The sequence below is a fragment of the Micropterus dolomieu genome, linkage group LG13 (genome assembly GCF_021292245.1).
Source record: "Micropterus dolomieu isolate WLL.071019.BEF.003 ecotype Adirondacks linkage group LG13, ASM2129224v1, whole genome shotgun sequence".
In the NCBI taxonomy this organism is placed as follows: domain Eukaryota; kingdom Metazoa; phylum Chordata; class Actinopteri; order Centrarchiformes; family Centrarchidae; genus Micropterus; species Micropterus dolomieu.
In genome coordinates, this window is record NC_060162.1 from 17,380,200 (window position 1) to 17,401,675 (window position 21,476).

General features: G+C 38.7%; 1 protein-coding gene across 1 annotated transcript in view; it reads left to right on the top strand.

Annotated features, from left to right (window-relative positions):
* The first annotated feature begins 2,491 nt into the window (after positions 1–2,491).
* nsmfa (NMDA receptor synaptonuclear signaling and neuronal migration factor a) overlaps positions 2,492–21,476 on the top strand; it is a 32,897-nt gene continuing 13,912 nt past the window's right edge. The window contains exons 1-10 of the mRNA XM_046067656.1: positions 2,492–2,496; positions 2,762–2,814; positions 6,382–6,471; positions 9,460–9,590; positions 10,838–10,921; positions 11,065–11,098; positions 11,608–11,678; positions 11,905–11,984; positions 12,753–12,855; positions 18,126–18,201. Coding sequence (XP_045923612.1) covers positions 2,492–2,496; positions 2,762–2,814; positions 6,382–6,471; positions 9,460–9,590; positions 10,838–10,921; positions 11,065–11,098; positions 11,608–11,678; positions 11,905–11,984; positions 12,753–12,855; positions 18,126–18,201 — 727 coding nt within the window. The remainder of the gene's footprint in view (positions 2,497–2,761; positions 2,815–6,381; positions 6,472–9,459; positions 9,591–10,837; positions 10,922–11,064; positions 11,099–11,607; positions 11,679–11,904; positions 11,985–12,752; positions 12,856–18,125; positions 18,202–21,476) is intronic.

Below are 21,476 nucleotides of genomic sequence, written 5' to 3' on the forward strand. Positions count from 1 at the left end.
TGAAGCACTGACTCCAGCTGCAGTCCACTCTTTGTGAATCTCCCCCACATTTTTGAATGGGTTTTGTTTCACAATCCTCTCCAGGGTGCGGTTATCCCTATTGCTTGTACACTTTTTTCTACCACATCTTTTCCTTCCCTTCGCCTCTGTATTAATGTGCTTGGACACAGAGCTCTGTGAACTGCCAGCCTCTTTAGCAATGACCTTTTGTGTCTTGCCGTCCTTGTACAAGGTGTCAGTGGTCGTCTTTTGGACAGCTGTCAAGTCAGCAGTCTTCCCCATGATTGTGTAGACTACAGAACTAGACTGAGAGACCATTTAAAGGCCTTTGCAGGTGTTTTGAGTTAATTAGCTGATTAGAGTGTGGCACCAAGTGTCTACAATATTGAACCTTTTCACAATATTCTAATTTTCTGAGATACTGATTTTGGGGTTTTCATTAGTTGTCAGTTATAATCATCAAAATTAAAAGGAATGAACACTGGAAATATATCAGTCTGTGTGGAATGAATGTATACATTATACAAGTTTCACTTTTTGAATGGAATTACTAAGATAAATCAACGTTTTGATGATATTCTAATTATATGTCCAACACCTGTAGTCTGTAACTTACATGCAGACTGAGGTAAGCTGCTGTCCAGCATCCAGTACAGACAGGAAGTTTTTATTTTATTTTTTTATTTCATAATGATAATTATGTGAGAATAATTTGTGTTTCAATTTCTGTCATTAATAAATATTTCATTTTCTTTTTTGTTATGGTAAAAAGAGAGACAGAGAAATCCCCACAGACTCCCTGGAATGATGCTAACTGGCATGTCATTAACACACTAAACACATTAAACTCTGGTTGAACTGATGTGTGCACTACCGCAGGACCAGACCATTTAATGCAGATACAGGGGGGTGGTCGGTCAATATGGAGGTTTACTTTTTGGTCAATGGGGATTTTTAACTGTTACTGCCAAAAACAAGTAAAAACAAAGAGATCATTCATTTTACTATTATATTTGAAATATATTTATACTCAATGATGATGGTTTATATAATGTATAATATAATATAATTTGATATTAGTTTACCTGTCAGTCATGGGCCATTGGAATTGTCCTTGGAACTTTTCCACCCTATACAGCGCCCATGGCTGTAGAGTAATTAACTCAGCTGGCATTACTTGCTAGCTTATGATTAGATGCCATCAAATTTGCAATCCACAATGTCTTGCATTGCAATCAGAAGAAATAATAGTCTAATAAAAATCTGAAACACAATGTAAAAGAGGAATGTTGGACTACCAAGCTAGCAGTGCTGGCTCACCATCGGCCCTGTGCAGGCAGGATTTAATAGGGAACTATGATGGAGATAAATTAAAGTGAAATTGATAAAGTAGAGCAGTGCCTTGTGGATTTTGCTTTCTGTTGTTTTCCACAGTTTATTGTTTATTGTTGAAGCAGCTGATTACACAGAACAAAAAAGGTTTTGGCATCTGTTAAAGACGAGACAAAAATGTAGTTGTTAAGATTACAACTTTAAATTTAATGGATTTAATGATTTCTTAACATGTAGCAAGTCTCACTCAAGACGTGTCCTAGTCATTATTATTTGATAACCAAATCAGATAATCAGATAAACTTGTTTTTAAAGTTTCAATTATTGTTATTCTGTCGACCTCAGAAATGCAGTATTGGTCAGACTCCAGCCATCAACAGTGTTGGGAAGGTTACTTTAGAAATTAAATAGGTTACCAATAACAAGTTACCCTGTTTAAAATAGTAGTATTTCAGTTACTTTTTCAAAGTAACTTATGATATTTAATTTTTTTGATTACTTTTCTGAATTTCTAATGAATGTTTTCAACTGTTAACCGTTTTCAAAAGACAGCTTGAGAGCAATTTAACTGGCAGATGCTGCAAATTCAAACGTGAGAACCAATCAAAAGTAAACTTTACTAAAGGGCTGTGGCTAGAAGTGGCAAAGGAAGACATTGTGCACATGAAAAACATGGAAAGCAACAAAATGAATATTATTGAACATATAGCCTAGCTTTTTACAGAAAATATTCTGATGTAACCCCCAATGTAATCATGAACATTTTCACAAGTAATTTAATAACAAAGTAATTTAATTACAAAATTCTAGTAACTGTGATGGATTACAGTTACATTTATTTTTTAATTAAATTACGTAACAAAACTACATGTAACTAGTTACTACCCAACACTGGGTGGGCATGAACTTTCCACCATTGAACACAGACGCAACAACGCAACATCTTATCTGCCTGGAACAAAGTAAAGGAAAACACATTATGCACCAGTTTGGCAGAACAAACTCCCTCAGATGCACTGTCATTGCGTCTAATGTGGCTCTGCTAAGAGCAGATGCATCAACTCCTACAAAATACTAAAGCAGTGTTTCCCTTTTGGCTGTTGTTACGTGAATTAATCTCTGGCGTCTCATAAATCTACACTATAAAGGTACTTTGGCAATGTGGTACATTACTGTACACCCACACTACTCCTGGGTGGAAGTATATTCCACTCACACTGACAAGGAAATGTGTATATTTACCCATAATTATCTATTTTTCAATCTATTTCAGTAGAAATAATAGCTTGACACTAAAGTCTCCTCTTTTTGTTTTGCCTTGCTTTATTTCCCGCCCACCCCCTTCCTCTTTCCTCTTTCTCTTCTTTGCGTTTTGGACCTTCCTCTGTCCTCTGTTGTCCCTCCTCTGCTTTGATTTCTCCACCCACAGGAACTTCCGCAAGCATCTTCGGATGGTGGGCAGCAGAAGGATTAAAGCACAGAGTGAGTCAGAGATGTGTGTGTGGTTGATATGTTTGCTCAAACTGACTGTGATGTTGTTCACCCCGTCATCATCTGTATTTGTTCTCTGTTTTCCGGTGTGTTTTTGCACGTGTGTGATACCAAATGCCACTTTGCTGGGACTTTGTAACGCTCTGTTGCATTTCCTTGAGGATTATATGTTCGCCAGTGAGTGTAAGCTGTTGGTGAGCTTTTCCTGTTGCATCGCTTTGAATGTTTGGGGTTTATTGTTTAAAGACAAAGACATTAAATTATGTATTTTCAAAAGGAAAAAAGCAAAGTGATGATTGGTAATGAATGAAAAGGGTGTTTGAATGTGAGAGTCAATGCAGATCTGTAAGACACTGATAGAAAACATAATCTTTAGATTCCTCGTTCTGGATTGGTTGTGGCTTCAGTGGCAATGTGAGTGTACTTTTGTTATGTGACTGATTAGCTTGTCCATTTTTTTTTACTTTAAAAACTGAATGGAAAGAAAATGATGACAAAGTAAGCCAAAACTAGTTTGTCTATGACCCAATGATTCAAAATATTGATTAAATCTTTATTTGTGTCAAATTTAGATGCAGCGTTCATGTGAAAGTAGGTCAGTGTTCAAACTATACAGTATGATATGTGCAAACCTGGTAGCAAATGTGGAAGCTCAAGTTAAACACATTTCTCTTTTAACAAACTACAATTTTTTGACTTTAAGGATTTGTAAACATGATGTTAAGTACTTTTTTCTTTTCATATTTCAACACTAATGACCCAGAGCAATTCAGATGACCAATCTGAAATGTACTTTAAGGTACTGGAAGTGTATAAAAGTTAAATGTTTGTCAAAATAGTTTTTCAAATCACAAAATAATTGTTTTGCCAGACCAACCTGAACCTAATTAAAACCTAAATGTGTCACCTATCATTGCAGAGACTAACTCCCCAAATTTTGTACTGTAAGCAGATTTTTGCACTGTAGACATTTACTAAAACCCCAAGTCATGTTGCTGCTGGCTGTCATGTCAAAGTTGTTCCATCAGAATCAGAATACGAATCACAAATCAGAACCAGAAAAGCTTTTATTGCCAAGTAGTTTTTACACATGCGAGGAATTTGTTTTGGAGTTAAGGTGCTACACGTAGACAAACAAAGACAAACATACAGTTTACATAAATAAATGTAGAAATATATAAATATGGGATAGATTGACAAAACATAAAATATAGAAGAAAAATAACCGATTAACACTTTACAATAAGCAACAAATATGTGCAATATACCAGGTACGTACAATGATGTGATATTAAATAATATTTACATGTGCAAAGATATACAGTATTTGAGAGGGAAGGGGGGAGTGTCAGTGAGGAACCAGGGCCTTATTAATGAGGCTAGCTGCAGAAGGATAGAAACTGTTTTTGTGGCTAGAGGTTTTTGTCCTGATGTACCGCAGCCTCCTGCCAGAGGGGAGTGACTGAAACAGTTCATGACCATCTCCACTGTCTTCATAGTGTTGAGCTCCAGACTGTTCTGGCTGAACCAGGTCACCAGATGGTCGATCTCCCACCTGTAGGAGCACTCATCCCCACCAAAGATGAGCCCAATGAGGGTGGTGTTATCCGCAAACTTCAGGAGCTTGATGGACTGGTGACTTGAGGTGCAGCTGTTTGCAGAGCTGAAATCCACAAACAGGATCCTGGCATAGGTTCCTGGGGACTCCAGGTGCTGGAGGATGTAGTGAAGGGCCATGTTAACTGCGTCGTCTACAGATCTGTTTGCTCTGTAGGCAAACTGCATGGGGTCCAGGAGTGGGTCTGTGATGAATTTAAGGTAGGACAGAAGGTGCTCAAAAGACTTTAATACCACAGATGTCAGGGTGATGGGTCTGTAGTCATTTAGTTCTGTGGTCCTTGTTTTTTTTGGGGGACAGGGATGATGGTGGTGGCTTTGAAGCAGGCTGGCACATGGCATGTCTCCAATGAGGTGTTAAAAATGTCTGTGAACATTGGAGACAGCTGATCAGCACAGTGCTTTAGGGTGGACGGGTCCGGTCCAGCTGCTTTGCAGGGGTTTTGCTTCCTGAATGTCTGATGTCTGTTGACATCCCTCTCTGAAATGGAGAGAGGGGGGAGGGGTGGAGCTGGCCCCTTTTGAAACGTGGGTGGACTGGGGCTGAGCGGAGGGTGTCCGATTGTCTCTCGAAGCAGCAGGCGACTCGGTGATGGAGTGGAAGGGCTTTGGATTTGTAGTTTGTGATCTGTCTGAACCCCCTACAGACAGAAATGGCATTGTCATTTGCAGAGAACTAGTGTTGTAGTCTCTCTGAGTACAGCTGTTTAGCATCTTGCACCTCCTTGCTAAGCCTGTACTTTAACGCCCTGCACCCGGCTCGGTCCCCACTCCTAAATGCCTTCTCCTTTTCCAAACTTAGCTGTCTGAGCTTAGCTGTGAATCAGGGTTTGTCATTGTTATAACTCACCCTGTTCCATGATAGTACACAGTTGTCCTCACAGAAACTGATGTAGGACGTCACAGCATCAATAAACTCATCCAGACTGTTGGTGGCCGTCCTGAAAACATCCCAGTCAAGGCATTCCAAACACGCCTGAAGGTCTTCTACAGATTCATTGGTCCAGTGCTTAGATGTCCTCTCCACAGGTTTACAGAGTTTTAGTTTCTGCCTGTATGCAGGATGCAGTCCATACCTCAGACTCTCCCTGCTGTGAGGAGGAATGAGTTCTCCTGGAGCTAATTTCTTCGGGTGACCTGGCATGCTCCTCAGGTGACAGAATCTGGTGGCAAGGCTGCAGTGTTGATTAAGCCAAATTAAATAAATGATATCTCAATTGAAACTGGCCCAAATCTGGTTCTGACTATAAAAGTCAAAGATCTAGTCAAGATCACAGAATATTTGTGATGTTGAGATCACAAAATAGGACAAAATGTTTTGATATGATTAAAACATTTATTTCTAAAAGGAACCTTATAATGTAAAAATGTCCATGTCATCATGTAAAAGAGAAAAAGAGACCGAAGTTGACCATACGAATGCCTGGCTAATGAAACAATATTTGTACTTGAAAAGAGCAAGTTGGTATCAGCAGCAAAATGAACAGAGAAGCATTAGCGAGGTTCCATTGGCCTTGAAACTACAGAGGCCAAAAAAATGGCACCCTGAGGGACACTGTTGATTAACCATGTCAAACACTTTCAAGTAGTCTTAAAATATTCTAAGAGCACAGTGATTACTGTTCCAAGCAGAGCTGATTTTATCGACGAATCGTAGCTCAGTAAATCAGTGAAACAAGAACAGTCTTTTAAATCCTTATGGTTGCTAATGCTAAAGGCATATTGTATGTTTGTTCGACAGTTTGTATGTGCAGGCATTTGTTTGTACGTTCGTGCAGAGAAGGGATGGCATTGTATGTACACTATATTTGTGAACTTTTAGCCGCATCCGCCTTTGCACTTATGTGTTCTAGGTGATGAGTGTATAGAGGAAACAACCAGTGTGCGGGCTTGTTGGGGTGTGCGTGTGAGTGTGTGACTATCTCTCCCCACCTGTACTAGCATTCGCTGAGCGTAGATCGAAGAGTTTCAGCCGTTCCTGGAGTGACCCCACCCCTGTCAAGACTGACTCTCCCCATGAACCCAGAGACAGTGAGTTAACACAGAGTCACTCACGTGCATGTATACACACACACCGACAAACATGCACATACATTTTATGACAATTGCAGTGGGTAGGCTTTAACTCTAGTTAAGTAACATCACAACACAAACATGGACATTTGCGTGAATGTTGATGGCCCCAAAACTATTTGCATGGCAATAAAGAGAATCAAGGCTCATGTTTTGAGAGCATGCAAGTACATTCTTGTGAGAATAATAGAGGTTTTAAGCCTCCAACAATAATTTACTTAGTAAGTTACGTGTTTTTTGCCTGCTAACTATGTAGTTACCTTGGTGTATTTTTGTACTTTCTTAAATCACCCATTTGTGAGTGTGGATAGTTTTGTTCTCAAACTTATTTTTTAGTTGCATCACAAAGATACAAAAGGTACTCCATTCGTAAATTCGCAGTCTGTATTTCTATCATACAAAACGTAAAACATTGACCATGACCTGTGGGACCTCACCTTTTAAATATTGTCAACCTACTTCCCAGCGAAGTCAACTGACATTCTCATTTGTTTATAGACAAAACTGTAATCTCAATAAACAGATGTCTGCATATGAATGCAGAATCTATTGGCAAGGGTTAAGATTCTGGTATTAGAAGCTGTTTGTAGTCCAAGCCGCCAATCACATTTAGGCTTTGGTTAAAGCCTTAAAGTTTTTTATTAGATTTTTAAAATCGATCTGCATTCACATCGCCAGACAATAGCTGATGGGTTCTGAGATTGCTAATCAGACTGTAAACAATGATCAGTACATGGAAGAGGAAGTCTTGGCCTGGATATCCGGATAGCCACTTGCTACACCAGAAGCCCCAAAACATTGTCTGTTGCCCCCACAGGCCAAATTGGCATCAGGCGACAAGTTGATAAATTAAATATCACAGTAACTGCCAGATACAGAAAAAAATATCCTGTTCAAGATGTTAATCAAAATTGTCTCTCTTAAACTTGTTCTCAAGTGTTTACATCTTCCAAAACAGCTGCAGTGAGAATTGTGAGAACATATTTGGAACAGTCTACTGCGTGTCATAAATTACCCCTCTGACGCTTTGTGCCCTCACATCTTGACTGGCAGATTGATTACAGCATGAATTTGCTTTCTGCTCACTCAGTACTTTTACCATTAATTAATTTGCTTATGCAGGAGGCTCATGCAGAGAGTTGAGAGCCACTTAAGCAGCATTTGTCAGCTATAAAAAAAGTTCTGGTAATCAGCACTTTGATTTACAGCATGAGCCAACTTCTACTACGGCTGGAATGAGGCCAAATCATTTGTAGCCTTAAATGAAGGTCACCCAGATAAAAAGAGTCCTGATAAACATTTACCTGACAGCAAAGCTACAAAGCTCTTTTTTTCTTTGAGTAGTAGTTTTAGACACTTTTGCATATTAACATTTAAGTAAAACTTTGAATGCTGAACTGAGTAATTAAATGTTTTTCTATTATGATATTGCTAATTTAACTTCTTCCATACCGACTCCTATTTTTATCAGCGTTGTTGATGGTGCTTTAGTTACATGAAAGTTAAAGCCACTTTCTGCAACCTCTAAAAACAGACACATGTCAAATACGACTCCAAATATGACAGTTTACTTCACCGTATGTTTTGCAGACCTCTCTCTTGAAGTAAGGTAACATTTTATCATCAAAGTTTTACAGCTCATTTCCTGGTTTTGGCAGATCAAGAACTGACAAAAAAAATTCATGGACACATAAAACACACAATACCACATACAAACTGACTGTCTCTGCTGTTGACTCTGACCTTGTCCATCTGTCTCCCTATGACCGTGGGTCTTTCTTCAACTTTGTGATGCTCTCTCTTTCTGTGAGTACGTCTCCCCAAAATGGAGTGTCCGTCTCAGTCTGAGCGTGTCAAGCTGATGCAAGGACGCATGTGAAGTGTTTCTAAAAGGCTTTGAATATATGAATCAACACAAGCTGTTTTCATGTGCTGTTTGTCTATGTTGATGTCTGAGTATCTGTGGTTTTTATGTTTTTTCTCCATCTCCATCGTCAGTGTTTCTGTGTTTCAGAGTGTGATGAAAGATAAATGAACTGTTGATGGCAGTCTAATGTGGTACATCCCTCACTCTTCCCTTTTCCTGAGGGAAAGGTATTGTTCCCCAGAGGAGTGATATTAATTGTCAAACGTGCTTGTCCTTCTCCCATTTTTTCATACTCTCCTGCTTTAATTCCCCTTTTCAAACTGCTATTTCACCCTGAACAACAGTTTATTTTATTTGAACTAGAACTTGTTTGATACTGGACTTTTGAGGCAGATAGCAACATAGATTTTTTTTTTATCCTCAAATGACATATCAGCCAATTGTTTTTAACATGAACATTTTAAATAAGGATCCCTGGAATAGCATTGGTCACCCAAAAATAACCACTGGACCTTTCTTACCAAGAAAGATCCCTCCTATTAGACATTATTACACTACAATACTGATATATCTTAATTTATTGATAGCGATACTATTATATTTTGGTGTGATCTTGCAACTCAAAATACTAAACACAACCTCACCCTATTCACAATACTATTCAGTTGGTACATGTTAAGATAAAAATATATATACTGTACATTATGATGTCAGAGAAGCCTGATTTGAATGTACGTAACATCTTCCCTTCTTAGAAAAGCCGTCCTCTCATCCAAGTTAGGTTTTTATAGCTCTTCTTGTTAGCTGATGCCAGAAATCCTACACTATCAGTCAGTCTTTTTTCTGCTTCCACCAGCTGTCATACCTTTTTCCTGTTCCATCTGTCATTTTCTTATGCCACCACGGTTATCAACAACTTCATCCTTCTTCCTCTCCTCCGCACCTCACCTCTCTCCACTTCCTGGACATGTTCTTCCTTCAACCCCAGATTTTCTCTTTCTGTGACACCTTTCCTACCTCCCACCCCACACGTCTGCCGACACCCTATTATCTCATCGGTGTGTTATATTTTCTTCTAGGCGGAGACCTGCAGGCCTCCTGTGGTACTCTGGACGAAGGAGGCCTCGAGGACAATATAGACTGGGAGGAGGAGAGAGAGATGGAGAGGCTGGCCTGTGAAGGAGATGACTTTGTACCTCCCAAAATCATGGTAAGACATCAGTATTGTAATGATATGCAGATTCTTTAATCAAATAAGAATTTCTATTAACTCATATCCTGGTTTGTGTTTTGTGTGTTCTCTCTGAATTATTGGGCCGTTGGATTGGGAGTCAGGAATCAGCAGCATTGTTTCATCACTGGAGTTCAGATCAGCCATTTAACCAATTTAACAGAAATTAACAAGAAAAATTCTAAAATATGCCTATTTAAAGGGGTACTCCACCAATTGAGTATTCCATAAAGTTGGCAGACCTACAAGTGAACGAATTTTAAGCAGCAGATGCAGAGAGCCCCAAAACACTGTATCATGTATTTCCCACAATGCAACTCAGTAGCATCCTTTGTTAGACCTTCTCTGCCTGGTAAATGCGCGTGTCTTTCAAACTCCATACCGCTAGGTTATAACACCGGCCTACTGCTGAACATTGGTAGTCCCCAAACCCGAGCGGAAATAACCCCGATGATGTCATCAGAGTTTTTTTTCAGACTTTAGAAAGGTCCTTCCATAGCCACAAACTAGGGCTAGGGATTTGTTGGAAAATCTTTATTTTTTTTCTAATCCCTAGTAAATGAGGCACAATAAAACATATGTAAGTTTTAGTGGCATCTAGTGGTGAGGGTTACGAATTGCAACCAGTGACTCAGTGCATTTAAGTGCTTCTCGGATGGTCCCATTTCCCGAGTTGTAAAGTCGTTCTTCCGACTTCATTGTGCGTTCATGTGCTCTTAATTCGGAATGTGGAATCAACATGGACGCTACTACGAAGATGTGTTTTATTAGCATTATCAGAGCATATAAGACAAATAAATAAGACATCTAGTTCATTCTACATGTCCAGCAAACTAATCGTTACAACCATATTACAAATGCAAAATATGTATATGCAATATGTGATTTTGAAGACAAAGTTCTGTATACTTATTTATATCCTATGTACACTTTATTTCTCTTTTTGCATTAGAAGAATATTCAGATTGTTCTGACAACACATGAATGTACCATCACTGTATTTCTGTCAATAGATTCTCTATTATATTACACACCGAACCTTAAATATTCAGGTGCAGTATCTTAAATGCAATTTAGGTATTCTCTACCATACCACTGTGAATATTATACTTTCCCCCCTTTCTTATAATTTCTCTAAACTCTGCCATCCTCTTCCTTTCCCCCCCTAATTTGCTCCATTTTCTCCCATCTTCCATTATTTCACGTCCTTTCTCCTTCACCTTCAGCTGATCTCCTCTAAGGTCCCCAAGGCAGAGTACGTTCCCACTATAATCCGCAGGGATGACCCCTCCATCATCCCCATCCTCTATGTGAGTTGAACACTTTGACATTTGTGCAGACAGGCACATTACAATACATGAATAAACCAAGCATACAAACTTTAAAAAGGTGTTTTATGATAAAGACACATTACGATGTTAAATGATTATGTCTTATGGTAATGTCTTTTTAGGACCATGAGCATGCAACTTTTGATGATATTTTGGGTGAGTATTTTTCTGTTTACTTTAGTATCTGCTTTTTTACCCATTGTATAAGACTTCTACCTCTTCTTAGTTTAAAATAACTTCCAATCCTTTTTATGCAAAAAAGTATAGCGAAAAGCACTTACAGTAAATGGTCCCTGGAGTTTTCCATGATAATAATGAACCCTGCATTGAATAAAGCTGACACAGATTCATGTCACTGAAAGGATGTCAGATGATAATTTACACATATAGATTTCACTTTCCATTTGACTGTTTTTCATTGACCTGTGTTTTTGCTTTGACATACACACGGTTGAATTCAAATTAAACAACATCTTACATTAGTGTCTCTGCTGTCTATTACTGCACCTGTACTTGAACTCACCCTCCTGAGAGCGCCTTTGTGTTCACTGTTCACATGTCTCCCTCTCTCAGTACGTTCTTACTTGCCTCTTTTCATTTTCCTTTCTCTTACCGTTCTCGGTCCCCACTGTTCACATCAATCCAACCCTGTTTTTCTCTCACAGAGGAAATAGAAAAGAAGCTCACAGCTTACAGGAGAGGCAGCAAGTTCTGGAGGATGCTCATCTTTTGTCAGGTGAGGAACAATGAGCCAAGGAACCAAAGAAATCCTGCATTTCCTGTAAAACTGTAGGTTCATCTGGCATACATATGCATATACTGCATGCAGTTCCCTGAGGAACCTGCTAGACTGCGATAAGTTCCTGCCTCTGGGATCTAAGCTCTCAAGATTTTAATTAAGAAGAGGCAAACAGGTAGTTGTGATAGAGCTAATTTGTTTTAATCTTGTGGGTGTTTCTTAGGGAGGCCCTGGTCACCTGTATTTATTGAAGAATAAAGTGGCGACCTTTGCTAAGGTGGAAAAGGAGGAGGACATGAGCCAGTAAGTTACCGCTGGACCACTGGGTCTATCTCTGTTATTTATGTATCTATGAATGCTAGTCTTTTCACATGGCTCCTAGAGGCTCCTATAATCAGATATTCTTATACTGTCTTTCTTTTGACAATATCTTCAATCAGAAACTTGGCCATGTGAAAAGACTAGTATTACAGTAGTATTTTATCATTAAGACACCTTAGCTGCATTTTCATTGAGCCTATTATTCTACCAATAATCTGAATATATGCTCAATGAAATAGAAAATGCCTTTCATAATAAACTGGCTCATTCCCAAAGATTCCCAAACATTTAATTTGTCATTTTGGGCCTTCAAAGAATCAATGATTCTGACACAAATTTGTCATTTAAATGGTCTTTACTCTATTTTCAGATTTTTAATACTATTTCGGTCTGTGATTTGATTAAATCAAAGATGTTCCCCTGGGATTTCAATATTCTCTCTACATTTTTCCTTTATGAGCACAACTTACTACTTTTCTGAGTGAAGCATCTCTCCCAGAGGGACACTCTTTGAATAGGATTACTTGTTTCGGAGATATAAACACAGGGCTCACTTTCTGTTCTGTAACTCTGGTAGAAGAATATTCTGTTAAAACTGTTGCTTTAGTGTCAAAGTGAGTTACATCTGGTGTTGGCTGTTAGAGCTGTTGGTGAATGTAAACAGGACAGGATCTTTTTATTTTGCTCTTGTGTATTTAATTTCATAGGAACTCTCAGGCCTGTGTAAGTTTAGCCTTTGTCTTTCTTTAGATTCTGGAGGAGGCTTAGTCGCTTTATGAGTAAAGTCAACCCAGAACCCAACCTTATCCACATAATGGGATGCTATGTCCTGGGGAACCCCAATGGAGAGAAGGTATCCAGACACGGATGCACACAGACACACCCATGACATTAGCTCACTGTTACCCTTATTCTGCCAAATAGGACTGAAAACATGAAAGCTCACTTTTAACCCTGAGTTTAAAAATGTATATATAGAACTATATATATATAAACCTACTACCTTAAAAATGTATATTAAATCAGCACAAATAAAGAGCCCCACATTTGGTGTCACTCACAGCACAAGCTAATGTAAGGTCTGTATCGTTCAGTTCATAAAGGTTTAGGTCACATATACACATTATTTCACAGAAGATGATTATTTTGTGATTAATACACTTGTCAGCCATTAACCGGTCTTGCTTTAGTGTCCAGGTTAACTTCAGTTTTAACCTGGACACTGAAGCAAGACTTTCACCAAGAAGATGGTGTTTGTTTCCAGTGTGAAACAAAGAAACATTAATTGTTTTAGGTTGTTAGGTTACGTATGTTATGTAAGTAACATAGTTATTTTAACCCAACCCATGATATTTTCCTAAACCTAACCAAGTAGTCTTGGTGACTAAACTGAACCAAATTGTGCCGTTTCACAACATTAACGACTAGATGTATTTTGAAAGTGTAACCAGATGTTGCATATCTATTGTTGCTTACTTGACATCCAAAGGTGTCCAAAAAGAATCCTAAAGGGGTACCAAGGGTGTTAAAAAGTGATGGCATGGAGTCTTGACCAAGCGTCTAGATGTGATGAGTTGGGAGTGAGAATGTGTTGATGACAACAACAAACTAAGGCTCATTTTCCAACAAGACCTACAACCTAAACAACGAGATAGGTCATTTGTCCATGCCTCCCATATGAACGTTAGCATAGTGACACCGAGTATAACTCCAATTCATATATAACAAGGTCAATATTGGTTTACATGTTCAAGATGTATGTGTCACACAAATTGATTTAATAACATGCCCAAGGTAGACAGACCTTTTGTTTCCTGTCTTATCATTACAGCGAATACTTCCACACTCACTCCTACCCAATTTTATGTCTGCTTCCCTTAGTCCTCCGTGCTCATTTCCCTGTTTGGTGCCCTCTGCTTTCATATTTCTGTTTCTGTGTCTCTGTCTGATAATCCACCCATATTTTCCTCCTGGCTGTCTCAGTTTCTCCATTACCTCACTCTGCGTAATGTTACTCGATGTAGCTACAGCCACAAACATGCTGGGTGATGCTGCACCTCACTCTACCTGACATGAACAAATAACAAAACACATAACCACATACAAAACAGACACACATCCTAACACACACACAAGCTAACAGACACACATACACACACAGATGCACACCATAGCCAGCGGTGTTTGTCTAACCTAACTGTCTGTTCCAGTCATGTCTGCCAAAATGCTCTGTTACATAAAGTGGATCTCTCAGGGGTTGATGGGCAGTCTGGCAGTGTTCAGAACAGACTGCACATCAGTGATATCTCCACCCCTACAGACAAATACAAACACATGCAGTAGTTTTCAAGAGAGCTTGAATCCAAAACAACAAAATCTTTCAAGGGTTTGGCTTAGTCCCAAGATCCCAAAGTGATATTTCCACATGAGGGGTTTGTCTGCTGTAGTCTTTATAAAACTCTGGTCAGAAAATACAATTAATGAGATTTTACCATGTACCTCTATAGAAGAACATGTACACACATACACTTTTTAGGATGTAGACATTTTACCAGCGTCACCACCTTGTTTTTAGTGCTCTGATTCTGGGCAATTATAAACCCGTTCTACATTGGCAACTTCACTACATGGTGTATGTGGACACTTACAGTATATCATATGCTGCTATAACAGCCTCCGCTCTTCCACAAGATTTCAGAACCTGGCTGCAGGGATTTGCTGACATTCAGCCACAGGAACCTTATTGAGGTTTGCCACTGCAGTTGGGTGGTAAGGCCTAATGTGATTCCATTTAGCAAGGTGCAGCGTAGTTCAGTCAAATGTTTGTTGTAAAATCCTGTCTCGTAGTATATAAACCAATGTCCATTGTTTTACCATCTGATAAGCCTACAAACTCATGGATCCACTTCTCAAGCCAGACTTTTTGGATCATTTTTCACCATCTCACCAGGACCTGAAACAACATGCCCCCACCAACTTGTGTTGTTTAAATGCATGACTGTTAACTGTTTAACACCTGCTAAGGGACCTAGCCCTAACTATGAAAAACAACCCCAGAACACTGTTGTGTTTTTTGTTTGTTGTATGTGGAGCCCAGGAAGAGTAGCTTCTACATTAGTGGCAGTTAATGTGGATCTGAATAAGCTAAATGAAACCACACCAAACACATACTTCTGGCCATATAGTGTATTTTACTAATCGTGAGTTTTTGTTTAACATGACTTTTTTAAACATTTTTTAATCATATTACCTCCATCTAGCCTGTCTCTGTTTGCCAGAGTTTAAATGGAGTCAGCTTGGATCACTGTTCAATCCATTATTAAACAGTAAACGTTTAAATGTTGCCAAATGTTGCACTCCAGGCAGCATAAAACAAACACTTGTGAACACAAGAGCAAGACTTAAATTAATAACAGCCAGGAAGTTTTTTGTAAATACCAAAGCAGCATGTTGAGCTAAAGCTTCATGACTGCAGATGTGAAAGCAAACCACACACACCAAGTGTCTCAAGTCACATAATGTAACTTCATATACACACATTCACCTACTGATATATTTTCATATACTGCAGTTGTGCTTCAATCCTGATATAATATGATAAAGTTTAAATTTAAGCTTATAAATATTGACATGAGCCTGCAGCCATGGTAGAGTGGGTTGACTTCAACAGAGAGGTAAATTAAACCACCCCCTCTCTGTTTGAAATGTTAAAACATAATGGTTAATTCATGATTCATAAAATCACTCAGCATTTATCAAAAGGGGTCTAGCTTAGTGAGCACAACAAAAGCTGACTCTGTTATGTTAATTCCCCATTGAAATGACAGTCATTTCATTTAAGAAGTAAAAATGTATTGCATTTCTCTCAGATTTGAATGTGATGGAAGAAATGGGTGTATAAATATATGTATAATATGTATATATATTGCAGCTCTGTGATTCATATAAAAACATGTAATGTGATGTGGATGTGGCTGCACTTCAGTAAAAGAGACCACCACACACAAACGTAGTATTTGTTGTTTGGAAACACAGTTTGGAGGATGCATGAATGAAAACAGAGGCTCAGGATGGAGAACAGTAGGTGAGCAGGTCAGAGAGGCAGTGACCCAGTTTTCAAGCTAAGTTTTGGTTTTGTCAGCACAAAATCTGCATCAGTCTTGGCAGCAACAGCCACCGAGAGCTTGTAGGAAGCCACATAGGACAGAAAGGAAACTGCCCAACTTGCAATGCATTATTTGAGATTTGTCAGTTGCCTCCAGCTCTCTCTGCACTACAGACTCCAACCATTCTCTCCTCCACGTTGGGTATCTAGTCATCTTCTTTTATCTTTTTCAAAGGACTGCTAGCACACATGGAATGAATGCTGCTTTTTCTTTACCACCTCCATTTTAACATAACAGTAAAATAAACAGAGGCGGTCTGTGGATCATCCGACCATTCAATATTGCATTCAATCTGACAAATGAATAACGGGTCAGAATTTAATTTATTCGTTTTTTTGTCCACTTTAATGGAGGATGTGTTTTCTTGTTTTGTTCTTGAAATAGGTAATCTAAAAAACAATAAAACCAAATATCAGGCCCTATAGTTTTATTTCTATTTATCTGTTATTTTGTTCTGCACGGTTTGAACGCAGATTCAAATAAAAAATTTGTGAAGCATTTTTGAAATTTCAAAAAATGAAAATAAATTGTAATGAAGAATTGTAAGAGTGACCAAGTGTACATAAATAGCAATTTCCTACTGATGTCATACACACACACACACACACACACACACACTGGTCTAACAATGCCTGTATGATTGTTATGCAGGCCACAGGCCGTCTGTCGACACTGGTGAACTGGATAGTAGAGGTTAATATCTGCCAAAAACACTAAATCTCATGAGAAATCATGAAAATGTTTGATAGTATTCCACTTTTGCACTCTGCGTGCTCCCCATGAGGTGTATGCAGCAGTCACTTTCAGCGCATGTGCACAGTAAAGAAGAGTTAGAAATCCACATATCTCAATAACAGAAATTAGACTTGTTTTTTAGGTTTTCTGTTTCAGTTTATTATCCACAGTAAAAAATTGACCCATTTTTGTTTGCCAGATTGAACAGAATAATGATGAAGAATGATGGGATCATATACGGACCAAAGGCACATTTGGCCTTTGATTTCTCTGACAGGGTGGTGTCGAGATCCCTCATGACTAAATTCAAGCGAGGAATCAATGAGCTTCAATTTTTTATGTGCACAGCACCGCATCAGTGAGGAAAGGAGCTGCAGAAGAAATGAGTGAAAAACCTCATATCGCACCACCGATCCAATTTAAAAAGTCATTATGTAATTAGGACTGCAACCAATGATTATTTTCACTACTGATTTATTTATTTAACTGATAATAATGGCGTAGTCTGGGAATCACCCATCACATGTTCCTAGATCACAAAGGGATATCTTCAAAGTGTTTGTTATGGCCAACACATAGTCCAAGACACCAAAATATCCCATCTACAATGATATAATACTGAGTATATTTCTCAAGTTCTCATATAAGAGAAGCTGTAATCTGCAAATGCTTCACTTGTTTAGTTGATGAGTGACTTAAACTATTAAATGTTTATCAAAATGTTCAAATCCACTTATCATTTCATATCGAAACTGTCATATTGTGGTAGTTGTGTTATGAGAGAAAACCCACTGCAGGACTACAAATGCAAACTATCAGCTAGCATCTCAAATCCTTCTAATTTACAGATACGTTCACTGAATGATTTTTATCTTCTTCCTTTTAATTTCCTGAACATGGGACTTTGCTTGGACTATGATACTAACTGGGGTCCTACTTTAAACCTTTTAACAAGCTCAGAGGCAGAGAGGTTATATGAAGAAAAAATGACCACCTTTGCATCTTGTTCTCTCACTGCATTACCAGTCCTCCTTGGTATCTACTCAAGAAGAAATGTGCATATGTCTCTTTGGCAGTAATGAGCTATATACATTGCCATGTGTGTTTGTGTGTGTTTGTATATGTGTGTGTGTTGTGTCTGATGATGCAGGATCCTCTGCTGCGAGTGTATCCAAGTGCAGTCGGATTAATTGGTATTTGCTTTCTTATCTCGGCCCAACAGCTGTTCCAGAAATTAAAGAATCTGATGAGGCCTTATTCTGTCGAGTTTGAGTCACCGCTGGAGCTCTCTGCACAGGGTGGGTCAGAACACAGGCCGATCACAGGGACCCACACACACACATACACTCTTCACATCCGGTATGAAATGACAAAGACAAACCCATATGTCCAGCATTAAGTGTGTCACTTGCTGTTTTACTGTTGTTTTTAAAATACTCTTGCATGCTCATTTGCTCTCTCTCTCCCCCTTATCCTCCCTATTTGGGGTTTTTTTTGACACGGTGTTTCATATTTCAGCGTGAATTTATCAAATAGACTTCACACACACGCACATTTTGTGCACAGCACCCACCAAGCAGGAGAAATAAGTCACGGTAGTTTGCACTCTCTTAAGACCCACTCTTCTCCTCACTAGCTGCAGGTGAGATTAGGGGCATACAGTACTCTCTATTCAGCACAATATTCAGTATTTCAAAAGCCTGTCCTCAATTCTGGGAGCAATAGGAAACTACTGCTTGTTACACACAGATCTAGACCTCCTCTTTTTTAGCTCTTCACTTTGATTAAATGTTTTCCACAGAGACATGTTTCTCTCCTGACCTGTACTCTTCGTGCACCAACAAGTACATCTCCTGCTACGTACCTGTCCATTACAGGCAGTCCTGCACCCCTGATGACCTACAATTTACACATAACAACATAGGCAGAAAAAAACTCCCAACAAGGCTTCAACTAATCCTCAACTCAAACCACACTAAACTTTTGTCCTACACAAATCAATCCTGTCTCCTACAAATTATGTTTATATACTTCTAATTCGTAGCAAATATATTTTGAGGCTAACGCAATGCCACCTGAATTACCTTTTGCATCAACACAATCAAGAAATGCTGTTAAACGTATCTGGAAAGTAGTAAAAATTTGACATTCAAGCTATTTGCAAATAATTAATTCAGCTTTTGCAGTACAATATCCACATGTTTTTTTTTATCAATCAATCAAAATTTATTTATAGAGCACTTTACAGTCCAAGTGGAAACAAAGTGCTGTACAGTAAAACAATAAATGAATACATAAGACACTAAAGACAAAGCTCCCACGACGCATAAAATACAAATAAAAACAATTCAATAAAACAATAAAATCAATACAACTAAAACAAGAAATGTCAACTTCAGTTTTCAAAGGCCAGAGAAAAGAGGTGGGTTTTAAGAAGAGACTTAAAAACAGACAGTGAAGATGCCTGTCTAATGTGCAGAGGTAGATCGTTCCACAGTTTAGGAGCTGCTACAGCAAAAGCTCCGTCCCCTCTGTGCTTGCGCTTGGTTTTGGGCACACTTAGGAGCAGTTGATCGGCTGACATGAGAGAACGGGTGGGTCTATTGGCATGTAGCAGCTCAGAGATGTAGGGTGGAGCAAAGCCATTAAGACACTTAAAAGCAAATAAAAGAATCTTAAAATGGATCCTCTGCTGTACAGGCAGCCAATGGAGTGAGGCTAAAATGGGGGAAATATGCTCATATTTACGCATTCCAGTTAAAAGATGAGCTGCAGCGTTCTGTACCATCTGGAGACAAGCAATAGAGGACCCACTGACCTCCACGTACAGTGCATTACAGTAATCCAACCGAGTGGCAACAAAGGCGTGGATTACTGTTTGGAGATAGGCAACAAATTAGCGAGGTCTTCAGGATCCAGACCAGGTTTTTTAATTACAGGTTGCACTACTGCATGTTTAAAAGGTTCAGGTACCACCCCTGAGGAAAGGCTACTATTTAAAACTGCAATAATAGATGGCCCTATAGTAGGGAGAACCTCCTTAAAAAGTTGTGGAGGGACAATATCATTTGGAGACCCTGAGGGCTTCAAATGCCCAACAGTCTTCTGTAAAACAGACAAAGTCACAGGTTCAAACTTGACAAATGGTGGTTAGGAACTCACATCAAATGCTTGGTGGAAAACACATACTATATTCCTGCTAATGATTTTAATATTATATGCTGCAGCAGTTTTTTGTTTGCTGATATAAAAATGGAAAATCCTGTCCATATATTGTTTTTGTATAACAAAGAAACTCAAAACAGGTCGTCAAATACAGACCATTTGTCACGGCCCTCAGCATCTCATACAGACACGCAAGGCACCCTTTAGTGACTATGAAACACACAGGGCTGCCAGAAAGCCTTTACAAGTGAGCTCTCAAAAATAAGGGAAAAAATAATTAAAATGGGGAAAATATTACTTAAAATAAGCAAAATTATCTGCCAACAGAACAAGAATATTTCAGACAAGTGAAATTCTCTAACATAAAAGCCGCCTGGTTAGAAGAAATATCTCGTCAGACAAAAAACAAGTATATTGTACCTTCAATTAAGATAATTAATCTTACTTAGATTTTAGTTTTTGCAGTGTAGGAAGTCAAATGACTTACTATATGGAGCCAAAAAGTCTACGTAAGATGGTGGTTTGGTCGGATAACAAACACAGGACTTTCAGCAAGGAGACAGATGTTTGTGTCCCGTGTGACACCAAAAGTCAACGTTGACCTATTGAATGTATTAAGTTACATAATGTTGAGTCATATGATGTATTTATTTTACTTATTTCAACCCGAACCATGAACTTCTCCTAAACTTAACCAAGCGCTTTTGTTACCTAAACCTGACCAAGCTGCAACCATTTCACAACATTAACCACGTGTTAAGAAGGCATCTCATACAGACAGTAGAGGGTACCATATGCATCTGAACCCTTTAGCGTCACCTTTAGGCACTGAAGGGCGTAACAAAGCATCACTATTACAGGTGCTGGTCATATAAGTAGAATATCATCAAAAAGTTGATTTATTTCAGTAATTCCATTCAAAAAGTGAAACTTGTATAATGTATACATTCATTCCACACAGACTGATATATTTCCAGTGTTCATTCCTTTTAATTTTGATGATTATAACTGACAACTAATGAAAACCCCAAAATCAGTATCTCAGAAAATTAGAATATTGTGAAAAGGTTCAATATTGTAGACACTTGGTGCCACACTCTAATCAGCTAATTAACTCAAAACACCTGCAAAGGCCTTTAAATGGTCTCTCAGTCTAGTTCTGTAGGCTACACAATCATGGGAAAGACTGCTGACTTGACAGCTGTCCAAAAGACGACCACTGACACCTTGTACAAGGACGGCAAGACACAAAAGGTCATTGCTAAAGAGGCTGGCTGTTCACAGAGCTCTGTGTCCAAGCACATTAATAGAGAGGCGAAGGGAAGGAAAAGATATGGTAGAAAAAAGTGTACAAGCAATAGGGATAACCGCACCCTGGAGAGGATTGTGAAACAAAACCCATTCAAAA